At 41.5% G+C, this 24784-nt stretch overlaps 1 protein-coding gene across 7 annotated transcripts in view; it reads left to right on the top strand.

Annotated features, from left to right (window-relative positions):
- Window positions 1–24784, top strand: part of SAMD4A (sterile alpha motif domain containing 4A) — a 105137-nt gene that overhangs the window by 31682 nt on the left and 48671 nt on the right. For 5 of the 7 annotated variants that reach the window (XM_055088441.1, XM_028495903.2, XM_028495905.2 and 2 more), the window contains one exon: window positions 7351–7869. In XM_055088441.1, the coding sequence (XP_054944416.1) occupies window positions 7351–7869 (519 nt within the window). Of the gene's footprint in view, window positions 1–3354; window positions 3438–6999; window positions 7052–7350; window positions 7870–24784 lie in introns of those variants that run through there. The other 2 variants (XM_028495904.2, XM_028495901.2) reach the window with 2 other exon arrangements.

Below are 24784 nucleotides of genomic sequence, written 5' to 3'. Positions count from 1 at the left end.
GAGGATTAAACGAGGAATTACATGCACAGAGCTTAGAAGAGTCCCTGGGACACAGAAAACATCCAGTACTGTTAGCCCTCAGCATGGCAGCTGAGCAGTGGCAGGAACAGTTTGATCCAGTAGGTGTAGTTAGCCCTCAGGAGGCCATCGTATTTCCATGTTCCCAGAGGCAGTAAACAAAAGTCACAGCTGTCTTCATGGCCATGCCACAGCCCCACAGCATCCAAGCTCTGTCCCGAGGATAGAGAAAACACCTTTTCAGGCCTGGAAGGGACCAAGGGTCAGCAGCCTCTTTGCTGTGCTTGTTCCTCCTCTGGATCCCAGGTTAATCCCTGCCCGAGAGGGCTTGCCTGGAGATGACAGGTTTAGTTTGTACTCTGAGTCCTATTTATTGATAAATTTTGTTTTTGTTCCTAATCTTTTTCTAGGCTGACCTTTCGTGGAAGGGTAGACTATCCAAACAGGAAAGTAACCTCGCAAAAAGCTAGGGAGTTCCTCAGCCTCAAGGATTTGTATTAAAGGTTGTTCCCAAATTTTATTTTTAAACATACATTTTTCAGGGTATACACTGGCTATGTGTGATCAGTGTTGGCGTTGGACATAGATCCATCTTCACTTCAGGCCCTTTTGCTTCTTGCCAGTGCCTCTTTAGTTCCTTGGGCTTAATGAATAGATTTTTATCTTCATCCTAAGCATGTTCATAATTTAAAACATGCCGGGTGTTTGCTGAAAAGGTATTGATGAGAAAGTTAGAACTGGTGCTTTCTTCATCTCCCAGAGCAACTTTAAAAGAAAGGCTGTATACCTAGTGGAATGCATGAGGGTTGTCTTGTGTCAGGTGGCAATTTGCTAAATATAGGGAGCTTGGAGGGACCTGCTGAGGTCATCTGTGCCCTCCCACCCGCCTTCCCCATCTGAATGTCTCCAGCCCTGTGCTAGCCAATTCAGTAGTCACCAGCCACACATGGCCTCTGAGCATTTCAGCTGTGGCTAGTCCAAGTTGAGATGTGCTGTCAGTGGTAAAGTACACCCTGGATTAAAAAAAAAAATTTTATTGAAGTATAGTTGATGTATAATATTGTGCACATTACAGGTGTACAGTATAGTGATTCACAATTTTTAAAGGTTATACTCCATTTATAGTTATTATAAAATATTGGCTGCATTCCTTGTGTTGTACAAGATATTCTTGTAGCTTATTTTATACATAATAGTTTGTACCTCTTAATCCCTTAGCCCTGTACTGCCACTTCTCCTTCCCTCTCCCCACTGGTAACTACTAGTCTGTTCCACATATCTGAGTCTGCTTCTTTTTTAAAATTTTATTTATTTATTTTTATTTTTTGGCTGCATTGGGTCTTCGTTGCTGCGAGGAAGCTTTCTCTAGTTGCAGCGAGCACGGGCTACTCTTCGTTGCAATGCGCGGGCTTCTCATTGCGGTGGCTTCTCTTGTTGTGGAGCATGGGTTCTAGGCGCATGGGCTTCAGTAGTTTTGGCGCATGGGCTCTAAAGCGCAGGCTCAGTAGTTGTGGCGCATGGGCTTAGTTGTTCCGTGGCATGTGGGATCTTCCCGGACCAGGGCTTGAACTCGTGTCCCTTGCATTGGCAGGTGGATTCTTAACCACTGCACCACCAGGGAAGCCCTGTTTCTTTTTTATTATAGTCACTCATTTGTTGTATTTTTTAGATTCCACATATAAGTAATATCATATAGTATTTGTCTTTCTCTGACTTATTTCACTTAGCATAGTACCCTCCAAGTCCACCCATGTTGTTGCAAAATTTCTTTCTTTTTTATGGCTGAGTAGTATTCCATTGTATATATGTACCACATCTTCTTTATCCATTCCTCTGTTGATGAACACTTAGGTTACTTCCATACCTTGACAATTGTAAATAATGCTTCTATGAACATTGGGGTGCATGTATCTTTTCAAATTAGCATTTTTGGTTTTTTCGGATGTATACCCAGCAGTGGAATTTCTGAGTCACATAGTAGTTCTATTTTTAGTTTTTGAGAAAGTTCCATACTGTTTTCCACAGTGGCTGCACCAATTTACATTCCCACCAACAGAGGGTTCCCTTTACTCCACATCTTCACCAACATTTGTTATTTGTGTTCTTTTTGGTGATAGCCATTCTGACAGGTGTGAGGTAATAATATCTCATTGTGGTTTTGATTTGCATTTCCCTGTTGATTAGCAATGTTCAGCATCTTTTCATGTGCCCGTTGGCCATCTGCATTTCTTCTTTGGAAAAATGTTGCCAATTTTTAAATCAGGTTGTTCTTTTGATGTTGAGTTGTATGAGCTGTTTATATATGTTGGAAATTAACCCCTTATTGGTCATATCATTTGCAAATATTTTCTTCCATTCAGTAGGTTGTCTTTTAATTTTGTCAGTGGTTTTCTTTGCTCTGCAAAATCTTTTAAGTTTAATTAGGTCCTATTTATTTATTTTCACTTTTATTTCCTTTGCTTCAGGGGATGGATCCAAAAAAGTATTGCTGTGATTTATGTCAAAGAGTGTTCTGCCTATGTTTTCTTCTAGGAGTTTTATCATTTCTGGTCTTACATTTGGTCTTTAATCCATTTTGAGTTTATTTTTGTATATGGCATTAAAGAATGTTCTAATTTCATTCTTTCACACGTAGCTGTCCAGTTTTCCCAGCACCACTTATTGAAAAGACTGTTTATTCTGCATTGTATATTCTTGCCTCCTTTGTTGTATATTAATTGACCATATGTGTGTGGGTTTATTTCTGGACTCTCTATTCTGATCCATTGATCTATGCATCTATTTTTGTGCCAGTACCATACTGTTTTGATTACTGTATCTTTGTAGTATAGTCTGAAGTCAGGGAGCATGACTCCTCCAGCTCTGTTCTTCTTTCTCAAGATTGATTTGTCCATTTGGGGTTTTCTTTGTTTCCATACAAATTTTTTAATTATTTGTTTAAGATCTGTGAAAAATGCCATTAGTATTTTGATATAGATTACACTGAATCTGTAGCTTGCCTTGGGTAGTCTGAAGTGCACCCTGTATTTTGAAGACTTAATACAAAGAAAATGTAAAATGTTTCATCAGTAATTTTTACTGCTTACAAGTTGAAATAATAATATAATGATATAATGGATTAAATAAAATATATCATTAAAATTAATTTTACCTCCTTTTTACTTTTCTTTTAATACTAGAAAATTTTAAATTGTGTATGCTTACATTATATTTCTATCTGACAGGGCTTCCCTGGAACATCTATCTCTATTCTTCAAGCCCTGAGGATGGAGGTTGTAGAGACTTCCTTGGTGACTCCTCTGAGTCTTTTGTCATTCTGGCACTTCATGTCCAATCTTATTCTCTCATGCTTCAATTTGAAGACTTCGGCTTCAAGTAGTTGACTGTCCATCTCCTTATGAAATCCCTACTTGAAAAAAGTCAAGTATCTCTTCATATTGTTCAGTTATAAGCCCATTATTTTTTACCTTTGACTTTCTACCTCTTTTCTAACTCTGATAATATTTTAAAATTTTATTTTATTGAACTATAGTTGATTTATTCATGCATTGTTGTGTTAACGTCCACTGTACAGCAAAGTGTTCCGTCATACACACACACACACACACACACACACATATATATATACTTTTTCATATTCTTTTCAATTATGGCTTATCACAGGATATTGAATATAGTTCCCTATGCTATACAGTAGGATCTTGTTGTTTATCCATTCTGTATATAATAGTTTGCATCTGCTAATCCCAAACTCCCAGTCCAACCCCCCCGCACCCTTGGCAACCACAAGTCTGTTCTCTACGTCTGTGAGTCTGTTTTGTAGATAAGTTCATTTGTGTCATATTTTAGATTCCACATATAAGTGATATCATATGGTATTTGTCTTTCTGACTTACTTCACTTAGTATCATAATCTCTAGGTCCATCCATTTTGCTGCAAATGGCATTATTTCATTCTTTTTTGTGGCTGAGTAGTATTCTATTGTATATATGTACCACATCTTTATCCATTCATCTGTCGATGGACATTTAGGTTGTTTCCATGTCTTGGCTATTGTGAATAGTGCTGCTATGCATAGAGTTGCATGTATCTGTTTGAATTACCGTTTTGTCCAGATATATGCCCAGGAGTGGGATTGCTGGATCACATGGCAACTCTATTTTTAGTTTTGATATATGCCCAGGAGTGGGATTGCTGGATCACATGGCAACTCTATTTTTAGTTTTTTGAGGAACCCCCATATGGTTTTCCATAGTGGCTGCACCAATTTACATTCCCACCAACAGTGTAGGAGAGTTCCCTTTTCTCTACACCCTCTCTAGCATTTGTTATTTGTAGACTTTTTTATGATGATGATTCTAATTGGTGTGACGTGGTACCTCTTTGTAGTTTTTAAAATTGTTTTCAAATTTTATTTATTTATTTTTGGCTGTGTTGGGTCTTTGTTGCTGTGCACAGGCTTTCTCTAGTTGAGGCTAGCAGGGGCTACTCTTCATTGAGGTACACAGGCTTCTCACTGCAGTGGCTTCTCTTGTTGAGGAGCACGGGGTCTAGGCGCACGGGCTTCAGTAGTTGTGGTATGCAGGTTCAGCAGTTGTGGCTTGCAGGCTCTCGAGCGCAGGCTCAGTAGTTGCGGTGCACGGGCTTAGTTGCTCCACGGCATGTGGGATCTTCCCAGACCAGGGCTTGAACCTGTGTGCCTTGCATTGGCAGGCAGATTCTTAACCACTGCACCACCACGGAAGCCCCCTCATTGTAGTTTTGATTCACATTTCTCTAATAATTAGTGATGTTGAACATCTTTTCATGTGCCTGTTGGCCATCTGTATGTCTTCTTTGGAGAAATGTCTATTTAGGTCTTCTGCCCATTTTTTGATTGGGTTGTTTGTTTTTTTTTCGTAATTGAGTGGTATGTGCTGCTTGTATATTTTGGAAATTAAGCCCTTGTCGGTCACATCACTTGCAAATATTTCTCCCAGTCTGTAGGTTGTCTTTTCGTTTTGTTTATGGTTTCCTTTGCTGTACAAAAGCTTGCAAGTTTGATTAGGTTCCATTTGTTTATTTTTGCTTTTATTTCTATTGCCTTGGGAGACTGACCTAAGAAAACATTGGTATGATTTATGTCAGAGAATGTTTTGCCTGTGTTCTCTTCTAGGAGTTTTATGGTATCATGTTTTATATTTAAGTCTTTAAGCCATTTTAAGTTTATTTTTGTGTATGGTGTGATGGTGTGTTCTAACTTCATTGATTTATTTACATCTGGCTGGCTATCCAACTTCCCAACACCACTTGCTGAAGAGACTGTCTTTTCTCCATTGTATATTCTTACCTCCTTCCTTGAAGATTAATTGACCGTAGGTGTGTGGGTTTATTTCTGGGGTCTCTGTTCTGTTCCACTGATCCATGTGTCTGTTTTTGTGCCAGTACCATGCTGTCTTGATTATTGTAGCTTTGTATCAACTCTGATAATTTTTAATGACCTTCCCTGGGTCATCTCTGGTTTCTGTTTTTTTAAATAGATCTTTATTGGAGTGTCTGGCCTCTATTATTTTTAAAACTTGGTATCTGAAACCACCCAGCATGGCTCTAACATGGGCCTGACTAATGCAGAGACAAATAGAAGGAATTATTTCCACTATCAAGTACTTGACTGGTCCTTTTGATACATTACCTCATTTAATCCTATAACACAAGGAGGGACAGGTGCTCTTGGTAGCACTCTTCACTGATGAGGGAGTTGAGGCTCAGAGAGGTTGAGTAACTTACCAAAGTTCCATTGCCAATTAGGTGCCAGAGCTGGGATTCATGCCCATGTGTGCCTGACTCTGAAGCCCACATTCTTTCATTACTTACCATGTCTTTCTCGCCTGATACTTTTCATTGAATACACCCCTTAGTCTTGAGAGGCCTTATCCTACACTGGTGCCTGGTGCCTGGTGCCTACAAAAGCTGGTGCCTTTGTAGCTTATGGTCAACACTGACTCTTGAGCTTGTTCTGGTATGTTTGTACCTCACTAGAATTGTGAAGCCCTTCTGCTAAATTCCAGAAATGCCTTTTCAACCCTGCAGATACTTTGTGAAAGCCCTAGCCCTTCTACAGTCACCACTGGGCCAGAGTTGAGGTGTTCGGGTGTTCGGAATGACTTTTCTGGAGGGAGCTTTCTTTCCTATCATCCCAGACCCCATGGATAACTATCAGTCTCCAAAACAAGCTACTTTTCAAAGGCCAGTTAAGGCAATTAATCCATGTTTACCTAACGGCCAAAAATCTGTGTTTTGAATAGTAGGGAATAGGAGGGGTTCCTTGGGAGAGTGTTAAAAACAAATCTTTTCATGGATGAACCTTGAAGACATTATGCTAAGTGCAATAAGCTTGTCACAAAAGGGCAAATACTATATAATTCCACTTAAATACAGTAACTAGAGTAGTCAAATATATAGAGACAGAAAGTAGAATGGTGGTCATCAGGGGATAGGAGAGGGAATGAGGAGTCAGTGTTTCATGGGTACAGAGTTTCAGTTTGGGAAGATAAAGATCTGGAGACGGATAGTGGTGATGGCTGCACAACGATATGAATGTACTTAATGCCACAGAACTGTACACTTAAACATGGTTAAAATGGCAAATATTATGTATATTTTATCATAATAAAAATAACCAAACAGATCTTCTATATTTAAAGAAAAATAGCTTGCTTAGCATGTGTGATCAGAGGTGCCACTGGAGCTAAGTCTTGGGTCTATTGTTCATTCTAGCTTTGAGATCACAGTCATTTTCTGAGTCAGCTTCTCATGCGGAAGGTGCAGGCGTACTTCACCGAGCTGAGGGGTGTCCTTTTTTCCCTGACAGATTTCTCCATCTAGGAAATTTTACCAACTTCAAACAAATGCCTTTGCCAGGGCTTCAGCCACTTTCCACAAATGTCTGGGGAAGGGAAAGCAGCCGTACCTTCGCAGACTCCACTATATGGACCCTTGATTATACTCACTTTTCCATGGAGATTTTCTTATCCCTTCTTCACCTATCTGAGGGTATGCCTAGACTTTCCTAAGAAATAAAATGGCTGTAAATTGTATTTGTTTGTACCGAAGTGGTCATAGCCTCTTTGGAGACCTGCATGAGAATTAGATTGAGCACCCAAACATCTCAGAGTCACTGCCCCCTGACAACCTGAGGTCAGTTATCCAACTCAATGCAGAGGCTGTTTTGAGAAAATTTAGCCAGGGTACGTAGACTGAGACTCTAATCCCCAGGAATTCTCTTTACAGTGTGGTGCTTGGTGCCACTGTGGGTGTAATTGCTTATTTGCCCTGCATATTTTCCTTTTCAGGAATCATTAACCAATGGCAACAGGAATCCAAGGATAAAGTGATTTCCCTCCTGTTGACTCACCTGCCTTTGCTGAAGCCAGGAAACCTCGACGCAAAAGTAGAGTATATGAAACTGCTGCCCCAAATCCTGGCGCACTCCATTGAACACAACCAGCACATCGAGGAGAGCAGGCAGCTGCTGTCCTACGCTTTGATCCATCCGGCCACTTCGTTGGAAGACCGCAGTGCTTTGGCCATGTGGCTGAACCACTTGGAGGACCGCACGTCGACCAGCTTTGGCGGCCAGAACCGAGGCCGCTCGGACTCTGTGGATTATGGGCAGACGTACTACTATCACCAAAGACAGAACTCCGACGACAAGCTTAATGGGTGGCAGAACTCTCGGGATTCTGGGATTTGCATCAACGCCTCCAACTGGCAGGACAAAAGCCTGGGGTGTGAGAATGGCCACGTGCCCCTCTACTCCTCTTCATCCGTCCCCACAACAATCAATACGATTGGAACCAGCACAAGTACAAGTAAGTCCCCGAGAAGCCCTTTAGCGCAGTCTGGTTTGGCGACTTGCTGTGTGTGGCATGTCCCACTGGGAATGTCTGCTCTGAGCACCCTGTAACCCTGGGAGAGAAGGGCTGATTGGAATTGGCTGTGGGAAAGGGCTCTTTGGACCCCATCTTTGTTGTTCTTTCAACTCTGGAAAGAGAAAAACGCTGGGCAGCTAAAAATGATTGATGGTCCAAATTCGGGTTACAAATAGACCCCCAAAAAAAGAAAAAATTAAATGAGACAGATTAAGTGGTGAAAGAAGGAAACTTCCTGTTTCCACAAACAGAAATGCCTTTCACCCGCTATCTTTCACCTGGGGTTTTTGGATTTGCTGAGACACTGAGTTCCCGTGTGATTCTCTAAACCTGATTCTAACCCATGGTTAACCAGACAGCCTCATGGGCTTTGTGCATTTTCCTTTCTTTTCACTTCTTTTGTTTCTTTTCCTTTCTTTTTTTCTTTCCTTTTTTTTTTTTTTTTTTTAATTTCACTCTGGAATGTTCCCTCCCTTGCATCTCCTGGTTTTAATCCCCAGGTGTCAGCGTCACTTTTCCTCCTGACCAGGGGGAGCAGGTTTGCTAACTGAGAATGCTGCTCTGTGCTGTGGCCTGGTGTGGTTGCTGTGGCCTTCTCTTGCTCAGTCTAACCCCTTAGGAGAGGTGGGGCAGGAATGGCTTTGCGGGAGGGGAGAGCAGAGGACAGCCTCCTCCTCTTTTGACCACTAAAGCAAAGTACTCTGCCCACAGCTGGGACCAGGGCCAGGAGTCCTCCTCTCTATGGCTCCCCACTTAGGCTGAGCAAAGTGACAAACATGCCACTGGTGCTTCTGTAAAGTGGCAATGTGGGAGAGTGGCCTGCCATTAAACAGAGTTCCCTGATGCTAGTTTGCATGTGTCCCTGAAGACAGCGTCAGTGCATAGATAACTTTCTCGGGGAAAAGCTTTTGCGGTTAGACCTTATGTGCCTGTCAACATGCAGGAACCCCCAATTAAAAGATCTGAGAGGATTAAGGATTGTCAGTGACAGTTTCTTGGCCTCTACCTCCACTTGGATCTTTTGGCTAATGGGCCTTTTTAAATGGCTTTCTCAAATACGTAAGAGTGTTGAATTTTTACTACATTGATTGAAACAGTACTTTAGTGGAATAATCAAAGAAGTACTTAAGATACCTCATTGATAATGCCACAACATGAGATTTTTAAAATTCTTTTGTCCATTTTTATATTTAGATATTGATAATTTGCAAATTTGGGGAATTAGGTGATTATTGCATCATTAGTTTATTGTGCAAGAGGTTCTGGTGACAGTTTTTTTCACAGACTAGTAATCCAGGGAACAGTTTCACTAACCTCTGTGTGACAGAGAGTGATGGCTTGAACTATTCAAGCAGACACATGCAGGCTGGGATGACAGAGCTTCTTGGCCGGAGTTTCCTGGGTCAGTGACAGAATCCAGTAATTGTTACAAAACTCTTTGATAGCTGGGAGAGATGCGGGCTCTGAGCTGCCTACCCTCTCAAAACTTGGTCTTTTGTATTTTAAGCGGTTGAGTTTTATGGCATTTGTCTTGAAATTAGTCTTGGGTCATCACATTTCCATCTCTGCTGATTTACACATTCGGGGGTCTTGATAAGATTCGTACAATTTGAGATGGTTATCAGATTGTAGTCAACAGACACTTTTCTGTTTCACTGTGGCTACCTCGCCCAACAGAGGGGAGGAAATGCTTAGATGATTGTCATGGTCTCCTAGGCCTTTGAGCCCAGTGTAGTACTTGAGCTGAAAAGGACTTGGAGGTTTAACAAGGTAACTATATTACTTATCTTGAGAAGAAAGGGGTTAGAGCCCCTTTTCAGAGCATCAGTAAAGAAGATAAGAGCTCAGATCTCTCCTCCAGAAAGTTTCATTCAAACACTTAGGTCATATCAGCACTTGTATTTCAAGAACATCTCTTTAACAAAACATTAATGTCATTGCTTTACCCCTCTGCATTGTCGATGGTGGTTGAATTGTGCTTATCAAAACTGCAATCCTTTGGGTCATTCATTCGCTTGTGCTTCTATCAAATATCTCCTCAGCACCTGGGAGGCAGCTTGACAAAGTGGGCAGGACAAGGACTTTGGTGTCACTGCTTCCTGCATCCAAATCTCAGACCTGAATTTAGCTAACTGCAACTTGGCTGAGTTACTTCACCTCTCTGAGCAAGGTCCCCACTTGTAAAATGGGAACATTCATGATACCTGCCTGCGAGGGTTGTGGTGAGGGTAAATGAGATTATGTACATCAATGCCCAGGCCTGGCCAGGGCTGGCAACAGTAAGCACTCAGTAAGTGTCTGCTAAATGAATGAGAGAGACTGGGCAAGACAGTGAGAAGCAAAGTGCTAGCGCTCACCCCCAGACTCTGTGCCCTCATTTGCATTGTATCTTTCCTGAGCCCAGACCATGCAGCATGGTCTAGGGGAACTTGAGTCTGCTGTGACCATTTCACTGCAATAGAAAATGGCTTGGCCTTAAGCCTTCAGATTCCAAGATAGAAGAGTACCAGCTTGTTTGAGAAAAAGCAAAGAAGGTGGCCGGCTGACAAAGCGTGAGTGAGGTAGACAGCAGTGGGAGAGGTTGCAGAGGTAACAGGGAGGGAGACATCCTACAGGGTATTGTGGGCCATTGCAAGAACTTTGACTTTTGCTCTCAGCAATCCCATTGGAGGATTTTTGGCAAACGAGTGATGTGAGCTGACTCATGTTTTAAAGGGACTGTTTTGGCTGCCGTGTTAAGAATAGATTGTACCAAGACAAGGACAGAAACATGAAGACTGGTTAAGAGACTATTGCAGTAATCCAGGCAAGACATTAATGACTTGCACCAGAATGGCTGCAGTAGAAGGGGGGAGAAGTGGTCAAGTCTAGATGTATTTTTGAAAGTACAGCCAAAAGGATTTCCTGACAGAATAAATGAGTTGTGAGGGGAGAAATTCAAGAATGACTTCAGGGTTTTTGCTTACACAACTTGCAAGGATGGTACTGCCATCAGTTGAAATGAGGAAGTCTCTATTTACTGAGGAGGTTTGGGGGTAAGATTGGGAGTTCGGTTTCATATATGGTGAGTTTATACATCTGTTAGACAATCAGAGATGTCTAGTAAGCAATTGGATATATGAGCATGCAGTTTGGGAGAGAAGACTGACCTAAGATAGACATTTGGGAGTTCAGCACATGGGTGATATTTAAAGCTATGAAACTGCGAGATGAGATTACCATAATAGAGATGCAGATAGAGAAGAGAACCAAGGGCTGAGCCTGAGCACATCAACATGAAGGCTGCGGAAAAGCAGAGGAAGCAGCAAACCAAGGAGAAACCATTGAAGTTGGAGAAAAATCATGTGTGTGTGTGTGTGTGTGTGTGTGTGTGTGTGTGTGTGTGTGTCAAGGCAAATGAAGAAAAGGTTTCAAGAAGGAAAACGTGATCAACTGAGTCAAATGCTACTGATAGGTCCAATAAGATGAGGACAGGAAGTGAACGTTGGATTTATCAAAGAGAGATCTTAGAGATCAATTGGAAGTGCTTCACACATGATAGGCATTTAAGGGATGAAGGAAGTTGAGTTAGTGATTCCAAAGAGATAAGAAACAAGATAGGGAGAGAAACTAGCTATAAGCTTGATTTTGGATGTATCTTGACTTTGAGAAGGTGCTGGCACATTGAGATGGAGAAAATGATACATTAAAAAATAGATGATGGAACCACACAGATTTTTTGAAGGAAGGGATTAAGATGAGGCTTAGAGGGCAAAAACTGTGTCCTAATCTAACAAGAATCAACCAATTTTCATCCATTTAGACAGAGGAGAGTGTACCTTTTATTGATTACAGAAGTTAAATCAAATGAGATCTCACAAGATCTTTGAGCTGGGGCTTTTCTTCCATGAGATAAGAGAAGAATGGGTTGGGACAATCGAGAGTCTATGAAGCACCATTTTGGAGAGCATCAAGGTGTTTCAGACGAGAGGGGAGAATCTATTTTCAGTACATAGCTCTCCTTTTAAGGCTACTCAGGGGTCTGATGACTGAGAGCAAGAATGTGTAGATTCTTCATCATGAGCCTGTGGGACCAGAAAGGACCCAGGTATTGGCTGTCACAAATCATGGCCTTTGTATTGACCATCACAAGCAATTCCAAATACAACATGCCTAGAACCTGGCTTAGCACCTTTAGGTTTGCTTTCTGTCTCAAGTCTTCCATAGAAAAAGTAAACTGTCCAGGTTTTCTTAAGAGCCCACAGAATTTCGCTGTGGGGAGGTCAGTGCCACCTCCATTGCCCCAGACTGACTTTCTAACCATTTTCTACTCTTCACTGGCAGAATTTGACCTGGGAGAAAACTATGTGCTGCAGTTACAAATGAAAGGAACTTGTTTCTTTTCAAATCATTGCCAATACATGATTTTTCTTAGCATTCTTTACATTTGGATTTGAAAACAGGCCAACCTTTGCTAGCCTAGACTGAGGCAAGAACTCAGAAACTTTGCGTTACAAAAATTATTCCAAAGTGCTCCATTTGAACTTCCCACTTCTTCTACAGTCTCATGGTGTAGCTTGGAACCTTAGTATTCCTTTTATTAATCTAAATTGATTTTTCTGATGATAAAAGCAATACATTAAAAATTGGGGGGTATACCATAGATCATGAAAAGTAAATTAACAGTAATCGCTGCATCGTGCTTACTACATGCTGGGTACTCTTCAAAACGTTTTACATAAATATTAGTTCATTTAATTCTTATAATCGCACGATGTGGCTATTATTGTTATTCCCATTTGACAGATAAGGAAACCGAGGCACAGAGAGGCCAAGCAACTTGACCAATGTCACAGACCATCCAAGTCTTGTACCCCAAGTATGTTTGCTTTGCACTGACTCATACACTGAGCATTCTGTGTCCCAGTTCTTGGTTGACATATTTGCCTCCCCTTCCTGATTATGAACTCTTTGGGGACAGGGGTTTTGTCTTCTTTATTCCTCTTTCCCAGCACCTTGAACACCCTCAAAAAGTCACAGAAATGTTGGAGATGGCAAATTCCTGGCACGTGTTCAGCTGCCACTCTCCTGTTGTAGAGCATCTCTTAGATAATGGCTGTCTCCTGCTAAGCCCAGATGTGGCCTCTGCGTCCTCCTCAATATGCCCCTCGAGGCAGCCACTATAATTCAATAAGAGATGGCATGTGAGCTGAAGCCTGTCTGCCCACCCTGCCAGAAACGTTTGCTGAACAGTAGGGACTTAATAAATTCCTGGGATCACTAGGCAGATGTTCATGAAATTAATGAATTTCCAAAATAAATAAGAAAGTGTCCTTGGGAATTCACCAAATATTTGCTGATAATATTGATCATTTAGCATTCTATCATAATCCTTACAGTCATCATGACTTACGTCACCAACTTGGTCTCAATACTAACAGACTTTTAGTAACATACTGTGATCTTGATTGTGGAGGTAGTTATATGAATTTATATAGGTGAGAAGATGCACAAATATATACCAAAAAAATAGTGTGTACAAAAACTGCTGAGATCTGAGTAAGGCCTATAGTCTTGTTAAGGGTGTTGTGTTAAAGTCAGTTTCCTAGTTTTGGTAATACACTACAGTTGTGTAAGATGTCATCTTGGGCGATGCTGGGGGGATGGGTACATGAGACCTCTCTGTGTAGTATTTTTGCAATTTCTTGTAGATCTGCAATTATTTCAAAATTGAAAGTTAAAATGTAAAAACTACTGGGGCATCCTGTGCCTTGATATTTCTTGGACTTTGATCCTTGTTTCTCAGCCTTCCTGCGGGGTGGAGGGTCCATCCCTTCATGGAAAGGATGGCTGCTGGGCCCCAGAGAGCCGACAGCTGAAACAAAACTACTTCAGCAGAGCAAGGTGAAAAGGAGGGATGTTGTGGATCTCAGGAAATGGGGCTCCTTTGGGAACCCTGAATCTGCAACTGAAAAAAAAACAATTCCATCAGCCCCTTAGGCAGCCAAGGCCAGCTCTTTCAAAGATACCCGTTTGGCCAAGCAAGAAGTCCTTTTCTCTCTGCCCTTCACATTTTCTTACAAGGCTGCCAGCTACTTCGAGCTCATTCCAGCCATCCTGTAAAAAACCATTAGAACACAAATATTCAAGGGGTGGAGAGAGAACACTCAACTTTGGGCAGCCCTGATAAGAAGAGGTCTTGGCAAGTGGTCTCCTGGAAACTGAAAAGAGGGGCAAGGCTTGGAGACCTTGCTTCGGTCTTGCAGGCTGCAGATTATCCCCATCCTAAGCCTTGGGAGCCACTGGTGTCCTTTGGAGTTCCTTTAAAATGTTCATGGAATTATTTTGTCTTTTACCAACAGACTTTCTTTCTTGGTGGAAAATTTCTTCCTCCCCAAAACGTAGCCAACCTGGCATGTAACTGAAAAATTCCCTTAGATCCTTAACCCCTCATTTGCTCTTCAAAGAGGTAACTCTAGTTGCTTTGCTTCCTTTGAGAAGCATTTATAACAGCTGGCATGATATATTTTTAGCTTCAGCTTCCTTCCCCTTTGGGGGAACCTTTTTTTAAATATGGCCCTGGCCTTCCTGATATGACATTGTGAAGATGGCTCAGTGATATCTCAGAGGACCCAATATTGCCACTGCCTGATCCTTCTCCTGTTTCCAAGAGTCCAAAGGTTTTACAGGACGGTGCTTTTCCTCACTGTGTCTAGTGTTTGTTTTCTGGGGCTTGGGGAAGAACAGTCAGAAAAAACACTGTAGTAAGCAAGAAGCCTGCTAGTTTATTATGCATCGGAGATCCCACTGCTTGGGAAAAGTCAAAGACCTCCATGGTACACATGCCTTGGGTCATGAGGCTGTACCATCCGGCCCCTATCCAGGAGGAGTTTTTTAGACTCTAATGACAGTGAGGGTTATTAAACACTAGATGAGCTCCAGAGGAAGGCAGTAGTGTTTCTAATTCCCCACTGTACTTCAAAAATAGGATGGATTCTGGCTGGAATAAATGGCTTAAATTGGACTAGCCTGGAAGAGGGAAGGAAGAAGGAGATGAACAGGCTGGCTTCTTTAAGACTTTTTCTGAGCCCTGTAGTCTTAGAATTTCTATTATTTCACAAGATTTAGAGTTATAGTCTAACAGTGGCTACTCCACGAACAATGGGCCAAAAAAATCTTTTAATCTTGCATTTACTTACTTTTTTTCTTTTCTCATTCTTAAGATTTCTGGGGACAAACTCAGGTTACACTGAGGAAAGATGTGTCATGAGTGTAGCTTATCTTTGATGTTGTTAACATTAAGCAAATTAAACCCTTGAATTTCATGGTGACAGGTGAGGATAAATTTTAGTAGAAGCAATTACTATTAATCTGAGGTATATTTTCTAACTCTTGAACACTGTAGGTATCATTCCTGCCATCACCTACCCCCACCCCAGTCCTCGACATTCTGTTAGGTAAAATACGGTCTTAGAAAATCGCAGGTGTAAGTCAAGTAAGAGAAGGGATATGCAGATGGGGCAGTGAGGTAGGCAGGGGGCTTCCAAAATCTGGAAAGTGCTATAAAGGATTTTTGTGGATTGGAGAAAGGCTAAAACTCCCAACATACCCTGGGATAGTCATTCTTTGCCGAAAGTCTGGACCATTCCTATAGACAAATTCCATGGCTACAATCAGAGAGTAGAGCCAATGAGAGCACAGAGTTTGCTTTAGAGATTTGTTTCACAGCCAACCTTGCTGAGGCCCAGCAAAACCCATACGGAGCTAAAAATTTATAACAGATTATTTTATACTTTAGCCTTCTCCTTTGCACAGTAAGACATTGCAATGCAAAGGGAATTATAAGGCTATAAGTGGCATTTTAGATATTCAAGTTTGGGGTATAAATGACGAGGCAGTCTTGATCAAAATCAAGAACGTGGCTTTGAAGTCAGATGTCTTGGTTTTAAATTCCAGCCCCACAAATAACTGGGTATGTGACCATGGACAAGTTACTTGACCTCTAAACCTCCTTTCCTCATCCATAAAATGGGAATACATTTCGGTAGGAGATCTCTTAATTGGCTTGATAGGGTGGATGGTTGATGTGTTCATTGCAATAGCTGTTTAAAGCAGGAAATCATAAAGAAAGGCTTAAGACCTTAAACATATTATTTTAACTTCAAGTGTAAATACATTCATGTGCCATCTTTTGTATCGTGAGATGGTCCTTTCTTTGAGGATAGGGTTCCTGACTGAGGCTGCTATTTGTTTTTCCTGTATAAATCACACTCTTGATGCATTATGGTCTGTGATTTCCTTAAAATGGAACCAGAATTTGAAGACATTTGCAAAAACAGAGCACAGAATCTTTCTAGATTCTGGTTTTTCTCTTTTTATAATCTAGCTTATAGTTTTCTCACTAACACTGAATTCAACAGTAGATTTTTTTTAAGTAAAACAATGGATATTTCTAAAGCTTGTAACAAAGTTTTTAAGCAGTTAACTTTATTTATAATTCATATGTTATTTCTGTTACACTTTTTAAAGTGATACATTTACAATAGTAAGTACAACTGGCATAAATAGATTTGGTGACAAATTCAACCTCCTCTTGGTACACCAATAAGTCAGCTGATGGGAGCAGACGTGCACAAGTAAATTCTAGTTTGTAAAGAGTCCGTGAGCCACGGGCATCTGTGAATAGTTGGAAGGGAATGGAAAGTACCGGTTGGTCCAGTAAGTTGGTTAAGTGAAAATGAGTTAAGAGACCTTCTTAGGGTTGTGAGGATTCAATGAAAAATGCATGTAAAGCACTTGCCAATAGGAGATACTCAACAGATAATAGCCCTCATTATTATTATTTCTGCACTGGTTGTTAATGCTGATACAAGTAAGGGGTGGTTCATCCACCAGCCCAGGCTCTGCGGTAAACTAGGATGGAATAGGCTTCCTAGGGCAGCTCTATGACATGGCTCTTCTGGTAGGCTCAATTGAAATCAAGATACTTTGAGTCAGCTCTGTAGAGAGCTGCCTTCCCCGAATACCTATATCCCCATAAGGACTGTTGCAGTGATGTATCTTACTAAATAGCTTAAAGTGGACCAGAAGAAAAAGAAAGAATAAGAATAGGTAAAATTTTGTTGTTGCTTCTCTGGGATCCATCGCTAACAGGAATAACTTTTCAAATTGGCAATAAGTGTAAGGATATTATTCACATTTATTAAAATGATCCTTATGTAACAGAATAAGATTTAATAGAGATAAATGAGGCTATGCACATAGATGCAGGCTAGGGAAGTGTGGCCAGTCCCGAGAGAGCAGGGTGTTTGAAAGGAAAGAGTAGTGGCCTAGGAAAGTCACTCTATCTCCAACTCAGTGTGGGATCCTGCATTCTCAGGAACTCTTCTTTATCAAGGCATGAGGTTGGATGACCCCTAAGGATCCTGTATGGTGCTTTCATTCTATGCTTCCAGACTTAGTGGGCAGGTGTCTCTAATTCCCACCTCAAACTGCATTTCTAAACACAGAATGTGGCCTTCCCAAATACTTTCAGGAGCTGGAGAGAGAACTTGCTGAGAAAAGATGTGGATGTGAGGGTCTGGCTGGAATGATGCCTGGTCTGCATCCACTGGGTGCATTGGGAGGAAGCTCAGGACTGCAACATGTTTGGAAAGTTGGAAGAATTTTAGGCCTCAGGGAGATAGTTTGTGAGAAAGGGGATTATTCACACATGTTCATCATTATCCAAGAAGTTGTTTGGTGCCTGTGATATTAACTCTGACAGGCTTAGCAGGATAATTTCAATATCCCGACAGAATGTTATATATAAATATTGTTCTAAAAGTCAGAGCTCACTGCAAGTACAATAATGGCATCTTTGGCTAAAAATGACTGTTTGTTAAATTTTGGCAAGGTAGCTCCAAATTCACCTGGAATCTCAAAGCATTGTGGGCTCCCCTACAAAGTCTGAGAGGTTTTGCTTCCCAAGAGTGTCTCTAATTTGGTTATAAGGCTGACAGTGTGACTGAGGTCAGCCAGTCCCTGAATCGGGATCTGAGCTGCAGACCCTAAATTCAAGGTAAGCCTTGTCGTATAGCTCACGGCTGTTCAGGAATGAGTTTTGTCAATAGTCAGCGAGGGTGGATGTCTTGCAAGCAAAGATGTGTTGCTTGAATGCTTTCTTTTTAACCTGTGCGATTTGTGAGAAAGAATTTAAAGCTTTGTATGGTCACAGTTCTTTCCCTAATTTTCTGTTGGTGATGATCTCTCTCTAGCTGGAGACAGCTGCATAATTTTTATTTGCTTCTAGAGCTATTCTCTTGCTCCTCTTCCCCAGCCACTCGATCTGTATGCAGTTGAGAGAGCAGGCTAATTATGGGGTACTGGAGAAGCAGTTGCTCAGAGAAAAGCTCTTTAAGCGCTCGACTGGGGTAGCTCAACGCCGGGGTCATGCTCGTGACCATCTCCTCATTCACGTCCACACGTCTGCCTGTGAGCTGCCTTCCATCCTTTTGCAGTTGCATGAACAAACTTTTTAGAAAGGTCAACATGAGCAACAAGTGCTTTTTCTTAAAGGACAGAGCAAGTAAAGGATTTCATGTTTACTTCTTAGGTCTTCACACTGGAAAAATAGCCACCAAGTGGCTGAGAACAAAGATATGTTCCTATACTTAACCCAGGTTTTGTATTTTTGGCTGCCCCTGTACTGGCTTAGGAGCAAGAAGCTTTATACACTCAGGGGTCAAACTCTCAAACTGGTGTGACTCCAAGCAAAAGGGCTGCTGAAATTCCTTGACCCAGGAGATTGCTTTGCCCGCAGGTCAGTTTTTTCAACTCCACTTCATCGTATCGGGTAATTGATTTACTTCTGAAGATGTTGACCCTAAGAGACCTCTCTGCCACCTAAATGGCATGGGCTGAGAGATACGAAACTCTTAAGAATCCTGACTTTGGGAAGAGGGTACAGAGAAATACCTTTCCCCTCTGCCCCTCCCTCTTTTAGATCAATCAGCTTAGATTCCGTTGGAATCATCTAGACTGGCAAAGACTTGGGGCCCTTGGTTGAGCTGTTAGAACTCTAGAAGAAGCCTGCTTGAAAGCCAGATTTGTCTTCAACGTAAAGAATCTATAGACTCCCCACTAATTATTAGAGAAATGCAAATCAAAACTACAATGAGGTATCACCTCACACCAGTTAGAACAGGCATCGTCAGAAAATCTACAAACAGCAAATTCTGGAGAGGGTGTGGCGAAAAAGGAACCCTCTTGCACTGTTGGGAATGTAAATTGATACAGCCACTATGGAGAACAGTATGGAGTTTCCTTGGATAAAGAAGATGTGATACATATATACAATGGAATATTACTCAGCCATAAATAGGAATGAAATTGGGTCATTTGTAGAGATGTGGATGGACCTAGAGACTGTCATACAGAGTGAAGTAAGTCAGAAAGAGAAAAACAAATATCATATATTAACAGAACCTAGAAAAATGGTACAGATGAACCAGTTTGCAGGGCAGAAATAGAGACACATATGTAGAGAACAAACGTATGGACACCAAGGGGGGAAAGTGACAGGGGTGGTGGTGGTGGTGGTGGAATGAACTGGGAGATTGGGATTGACATGTATACACCAATATGTATAAAAAGGATAACTAATAAGAACCTGCTGTATAAAATAAATAAAATTAAATTTAAAAAAATTTTTTTAAAAAGAATCTATAGACTCCCAACACCACATCTTTCCAATGGGAACTCTGATGAAATTTCTACCTCAAACAAATCCATGATGGTCATAAGGATCCCATTGGGAACCCGATCTCTAAGCCCATCACAAGTACAGTTGGGTCTTCCTTTGGTGCTGGAGAAGTTTGCTTTTCCTCAAGTCCCACAGTTCAAATATGAGTCTGACTCTCCAGAATTGCCCCGGTTTGCATCACCACCCAAATATATCCATGGAGGTGGCCTAGTTTTTACGATTGAAGGGAGAGTTTGGGCAAATAATCCCATACTTCTCAATGTTCCCTCCTCTGTTATACTTTGGCTAATCCAAGAACACATGCTGGTAGCTTGGATCTGGCAAGGTTGCTGATTTACACTGATGGCAGAATCAGAGTCCAGAAAGGTCTCAGGCAATATCCACTTGTGTTTCAGAGCACATGCTTTGGAGTCAGACCAACCTGGGTCTGACTGATTCCACTGATTTCAGTTCCACTGATGCCTAGCTGTGTGACCTTGGAGAGATGCCTTAAGCTCTCTTGGCCTTTATTTTCTCATATTTAAGAAAGGGGTAATAATCCCCACCCATGAGTGATTGTGAAATTCCTCTCTGAGCCTAAGTACAGTCCTTTTTTTTTGAAGACAAAGATTTTACACCAACCCTCCTGATCTAAAAACTTGTGCTTCTTCAGTTCTAGGAAATTTTCTCAAATTTTAAAAATAATTCTCTCTGATTTTAATCAGATAATAGCTTTTCTCCTTTGATCATCTAATTTCCTTAACTTTCCCTTTCTTGTTTTCAATCTTTTTGCTCTACTTTTAGTCTTCTTGTTCTACTTTCCGGTTGATATCTTTATCTTCTACACCTACTATATAATTTTTAATTTTTGCTATTATATTTTCAAATGGCAAGTGTTCTTGTTCTTTGTTCCTTTTCGTATTGCATTCTGTTCTTGTTTCATGAGTGCAAACCTTTTCTAATATCTCTAAAGATGTTACAGTTGAGTTTTGTAGTCTTTTTCAGCTCCCAACATTGTCTGTGCTTCCTTGAGTTAATTTTTCTGTTTGTTTTGGACCCTGTATCTCAAGCAAATGTCCTTTCATTTAAAAGGAAGCCACTAGAACTTGTGTGTATGAATTTCACCATGGAGAGATCTGTTTGGGCCTGGCCAAGCTGTTTCCTGGGGACTCACAGCTGTAATTCTTTTCTCATGAACTAGTCCATTTCCCCTAGAGGAATCCTTTTCTCCTTCTGGAAGATACAGGCCTGGCTGCCTGGGTCCTGGGGGCTGTCAGGAGAAAGGTGCTAAGATGATAGGATAGTTGCCTGATTTTGTAGGGTGGGAGAGAGAATTTGACATTCTCCCTGTACCTTAGACATACTTTGTACCAAACGTCCTGTCTTCAGCCGCTCCCAGCACCCCTGCCTTCAGAGGTACCTGATTTTGGAGTCCTAAACTTCTTGGGAATTCTGCAGTGTAAACTGTCATGCTTCCATTGCTGTGGGCATATGTGTCCCCTTTCTTTGGTCTACTGAGTCAGTTACCTTCATGTCCTTCCGTTTCCCAGCTTCCAAAATTTTGTTGACTTCAGGGGTCTGCTGATACCCATTGTCATCTCCTATCATTTCTCTGTGTCCTTTTCCTTGTGCATTTATGCCTTTGCTGTCTTTTTAGTGAGTTTCCAGAAGGAACAGTAACATCTCCATATGTTGGAAGTCTAGTTTAACTTGTTGATTTGTTTATTATCTATCTCTCCCACTTGATTACAAATTCCAAGAGGTCAGGGACCTGGCCTTGTTCACTATAGTATTCCTACTGTCCAAAACACTCCCTGGCATATCATGGGTGTTGAATAAATACTTAATGAATGTATGCATGAATGAATGACATGTATATAGATCTCTTTGTACAATGCTTACAGCCCAATAAATGATAACTATCTTAAGCATTATTATTTCAATCTTTGAAGATTAAGTATTGAAACCAAACTTTATGCTACTCACAGCCATTGATTTTAAATGGGGACAAATCTATCTCTTAAGTTAAAATCTTTAATGAGAAGCATCTGAAATATCTTACCTCCCCTAGAGCTCCTTCTTCAAGCCCAAACTTTTCCTGATAGCGATCTTCCCAGCATAACTCTCTTTACTAATAGGATGTCACCTGTTTCTGTTAAAGTAAGGTCTGCATTTGAAAGGTAAGAGACTGCCTGAAGATCCCATTTCCAAGTAGAAGCATTCCTTGAACTAGTTCTCCTCATTCATAATGTGACCTTCTGCCTGTTACCTACCTTCCCTCAGTTTCCATTGTCTTATCTGGAAGGTAGGCTGGGGAGAACAGAAAGATTGATTAAATGATCCCTGAAGCTTTTGCAGGCTCTAAAATGACAGATTCTGTGGTTCTGATCATTACAAAGTGTCAATAAACAATAAATAACCATCTCTAGGGCCCAGGTGTTACGATAGTGACATCCCTGTGAAATTGCCCAATCTTTTCAAATGGCAGATTGGTCAATTCATTAGATAATTAAGTATATAAATGATGGCTTCCAGGTATACATATAGACATCCCAGTTTTAAACATCTGCATAAATATATTGTCACAATAAAAACCACAGAATTAAATAAATACAACCCAAACTGATTAATAGGATTAACTGTAGTAGAGAAACCAGCCTTCCACTGGTGAAGATTCTGGCCGCTTTTTCCGATCTCCAGACAATACCTGACTTCACATCAGTGCTGGCAATCTCTCTGACCACTTTGGCAAAAACAAGAGCGTCCTGTGGCAGGTCTTGAGTGGCGGATGGCTGAACAGTGGTGGGCAGCCAATATGAGAAAAACAGGTGCACAGAGTGCCCAGAACTGGAAAATGCCAACCCACTGTGAAGATGCAACAGCTCTGCTTCTGGAAAAACCCAATGGCATACTGTTGTTTTTGGAGACCCTAGACCCTGCTGTGTTTGGGTTACATTGTTTATGACATTGTACATAGGCCTCAACATTGGGGTCCTGCAGTGTGTTACTCTAGTGTTAAACGAGGGATTATCTGTTTTAAATCACAGATCTATTAATCTCCCCCTCTCTATCAATGACATTGATATAAAGACTAATGACCATTGATATAATTTGAATGATAAAGACCAAAAACATAGGGCCTCTAGTATTAGCTTCAATATCAACTTTGTTGAGTGACCTTGGCAATTGCTGTTATCTCTTTCAGCCTCTGGTTCCTTAAGTGATAAAATGGCAAATCACCTAAAATTTTTACTTCCTTCAGCAATTCTTCACCTTCAGTCAGGGATGATTTCTAAATCATATTCTTAAAGAAGTCTCTTCCTGGGCTTCCCTGGTGGCGCAGTGGTTGAGAGTCCGCCTGCCGATGCAGGGGACGCGGGTTCGTGCCCCGGTCCGGGAGGATCCCACATATTGCTCTGGGGTATGGTTTGGGCATCCTGCTTCCTAAAATCTCACCAGATCATTCTAATGTACAACCAAGATTAAGAACTACTGATTTGGGCTTCCCTGGTGGCGCAGTGGTTGAGAGTCCGCCTGCCGATGCAGGGGACACGGGTTCGTACCCCGGTTCGGGAAGATCCCACAGCCCGCGGAGCGGCTGGGCCCGTGAGCCATGGCCGCTGAGCCTGCGCGTCCGGAGCCTGTGCTCCGCAACGGGAGAGGCCACAACAGTGAGAGGCCCGCGTACCGCAAAAAAAAAAAAAAAAAAAGAAGTCTCTTCCTGTTTTAAAGTTCTGGAATTCTGAGATAGTTGGGGAGTAAATAAATGAGGAAAACAAATTGTGGTGCTCCTGACACCTTCCAGTCTTCTGAAAATAATATTCCTGGAAGAAGGGCCTAAGAAATGCAACACCATCTTTAAAACCCCATCAGGACCAACTCCATTGGGTATCTAAACAACAACAATGTCCTTTCAATAAAACATAGGGGGACTTCCCTGGCGGTCCAGTGGTTAAGACTTCACCTTCCGGGCTTCCCTGGTGACGCAGTGGTTAAGAGTCCGCCTGCCAATGCAGGGGACACACACACACACACACACACACACACAAAAGACTTCGCCTTCCAATGCAGGGGGTGCAGGTTCGATCCCTGGTCGGGGAACTAAGATTCCCACATGCCTCATAGCCAAACAAACAAATCATAAAAGAACAGAAGCAATATTGTAACAAATTCAATAAAGACTTTAAAAATGGTACACAAACCAAAAAATATTAAATAAAAATAAAAATAAAACATTGGCATTGTTTTATGCCTCTAGCAATTCTCTTAGGGGCTTGACTCAGGAATGAGGAGCTCTCTACCCACCCTATTGGGCACCTGGTGAGTCAGTGTTCATTTTATGGGGATGCTTCTTGAAGCACAGCTTTCTGTTTAGGGAAACTTCATGGTTATCTTACATCTTTGAAGGGGGAAGAAAACTAGGTTGTTTCTCTTAAGTCTGCTGCTCCTCTAGCATTTAATTTTTTTGTTGTTTGTTTGTTTTGGCCACGCTGTGCAGCATGCAGGATCTTAGTTCCCAGACCAGGGGTCGAACATGTGCCCCCCTGCAGTGGAAGCATGGAGTCCTAACCACTGGACAGCCAGGGAATTCCCTCTAGCGTTTAACTTAAAATGAAAGGATCTTGGTTTGGCTTTTTTATGCAAATGCTCATCTGACTCTGCCCTCAGAACACCCACACAAGACCAAAACCATAAGCTCTGTGAGCCAGTCAGGGAAAGCCCAAGTGGAAAAGAGTTGCTTCCCAGGCAGCTGAGCAGGTGATTTCTAATTCAGTTATAGGGAATCTTCATGCTACTCAGAGCCGCGGATTTTAAGTGACTGCATGGAATAGCCAAAGAAACAACATGCACATTTACCATAGAAGCAAGAGAGAAGAGAAGAGCTTTTCTGATTTTTATGCATTTCTCCTGACACTGTCATTCTGAAATGGAGAGCCAGGATTCAGAGAGGCATCCTGGTCCTGGTGCATTACCACCTCCTCAAAAACTCTGATTAGTCCTTGAGATACTGTAGCAAATTAATTGAAATTGAAATCACCTAAAATTTTTACTTCCTTCAGCAATTCTTCACCTTCATGCAAAGTGTTACTTAAAATATTAACACTGCCTTACAACTCCTAGCAGCTGTGTGCTTCTGAATGATAGAAGGTGATG

The sequence above is a fragment of the Physeter macrocephalus genome, chromosome 11, assembly GCF_002837175.3.
Source record: "Physeter macrocephalus isolate SW-GA chromosome 11, ASM283717v5, whole genome shotgun sequence".
In the NCBI taxonomy this organism is placed as follows: domain Eukaryota; kingdom Metazoa; phylum Chordata; class Mammalia; order Artiodactyla; family Physeteridae; genus Physeter; species Physeter macrocephalus.
Note: the sequence above shows the minus strand (reverse complement) of the source record. Positions and strands in the feature narration are given on the sequence as shown.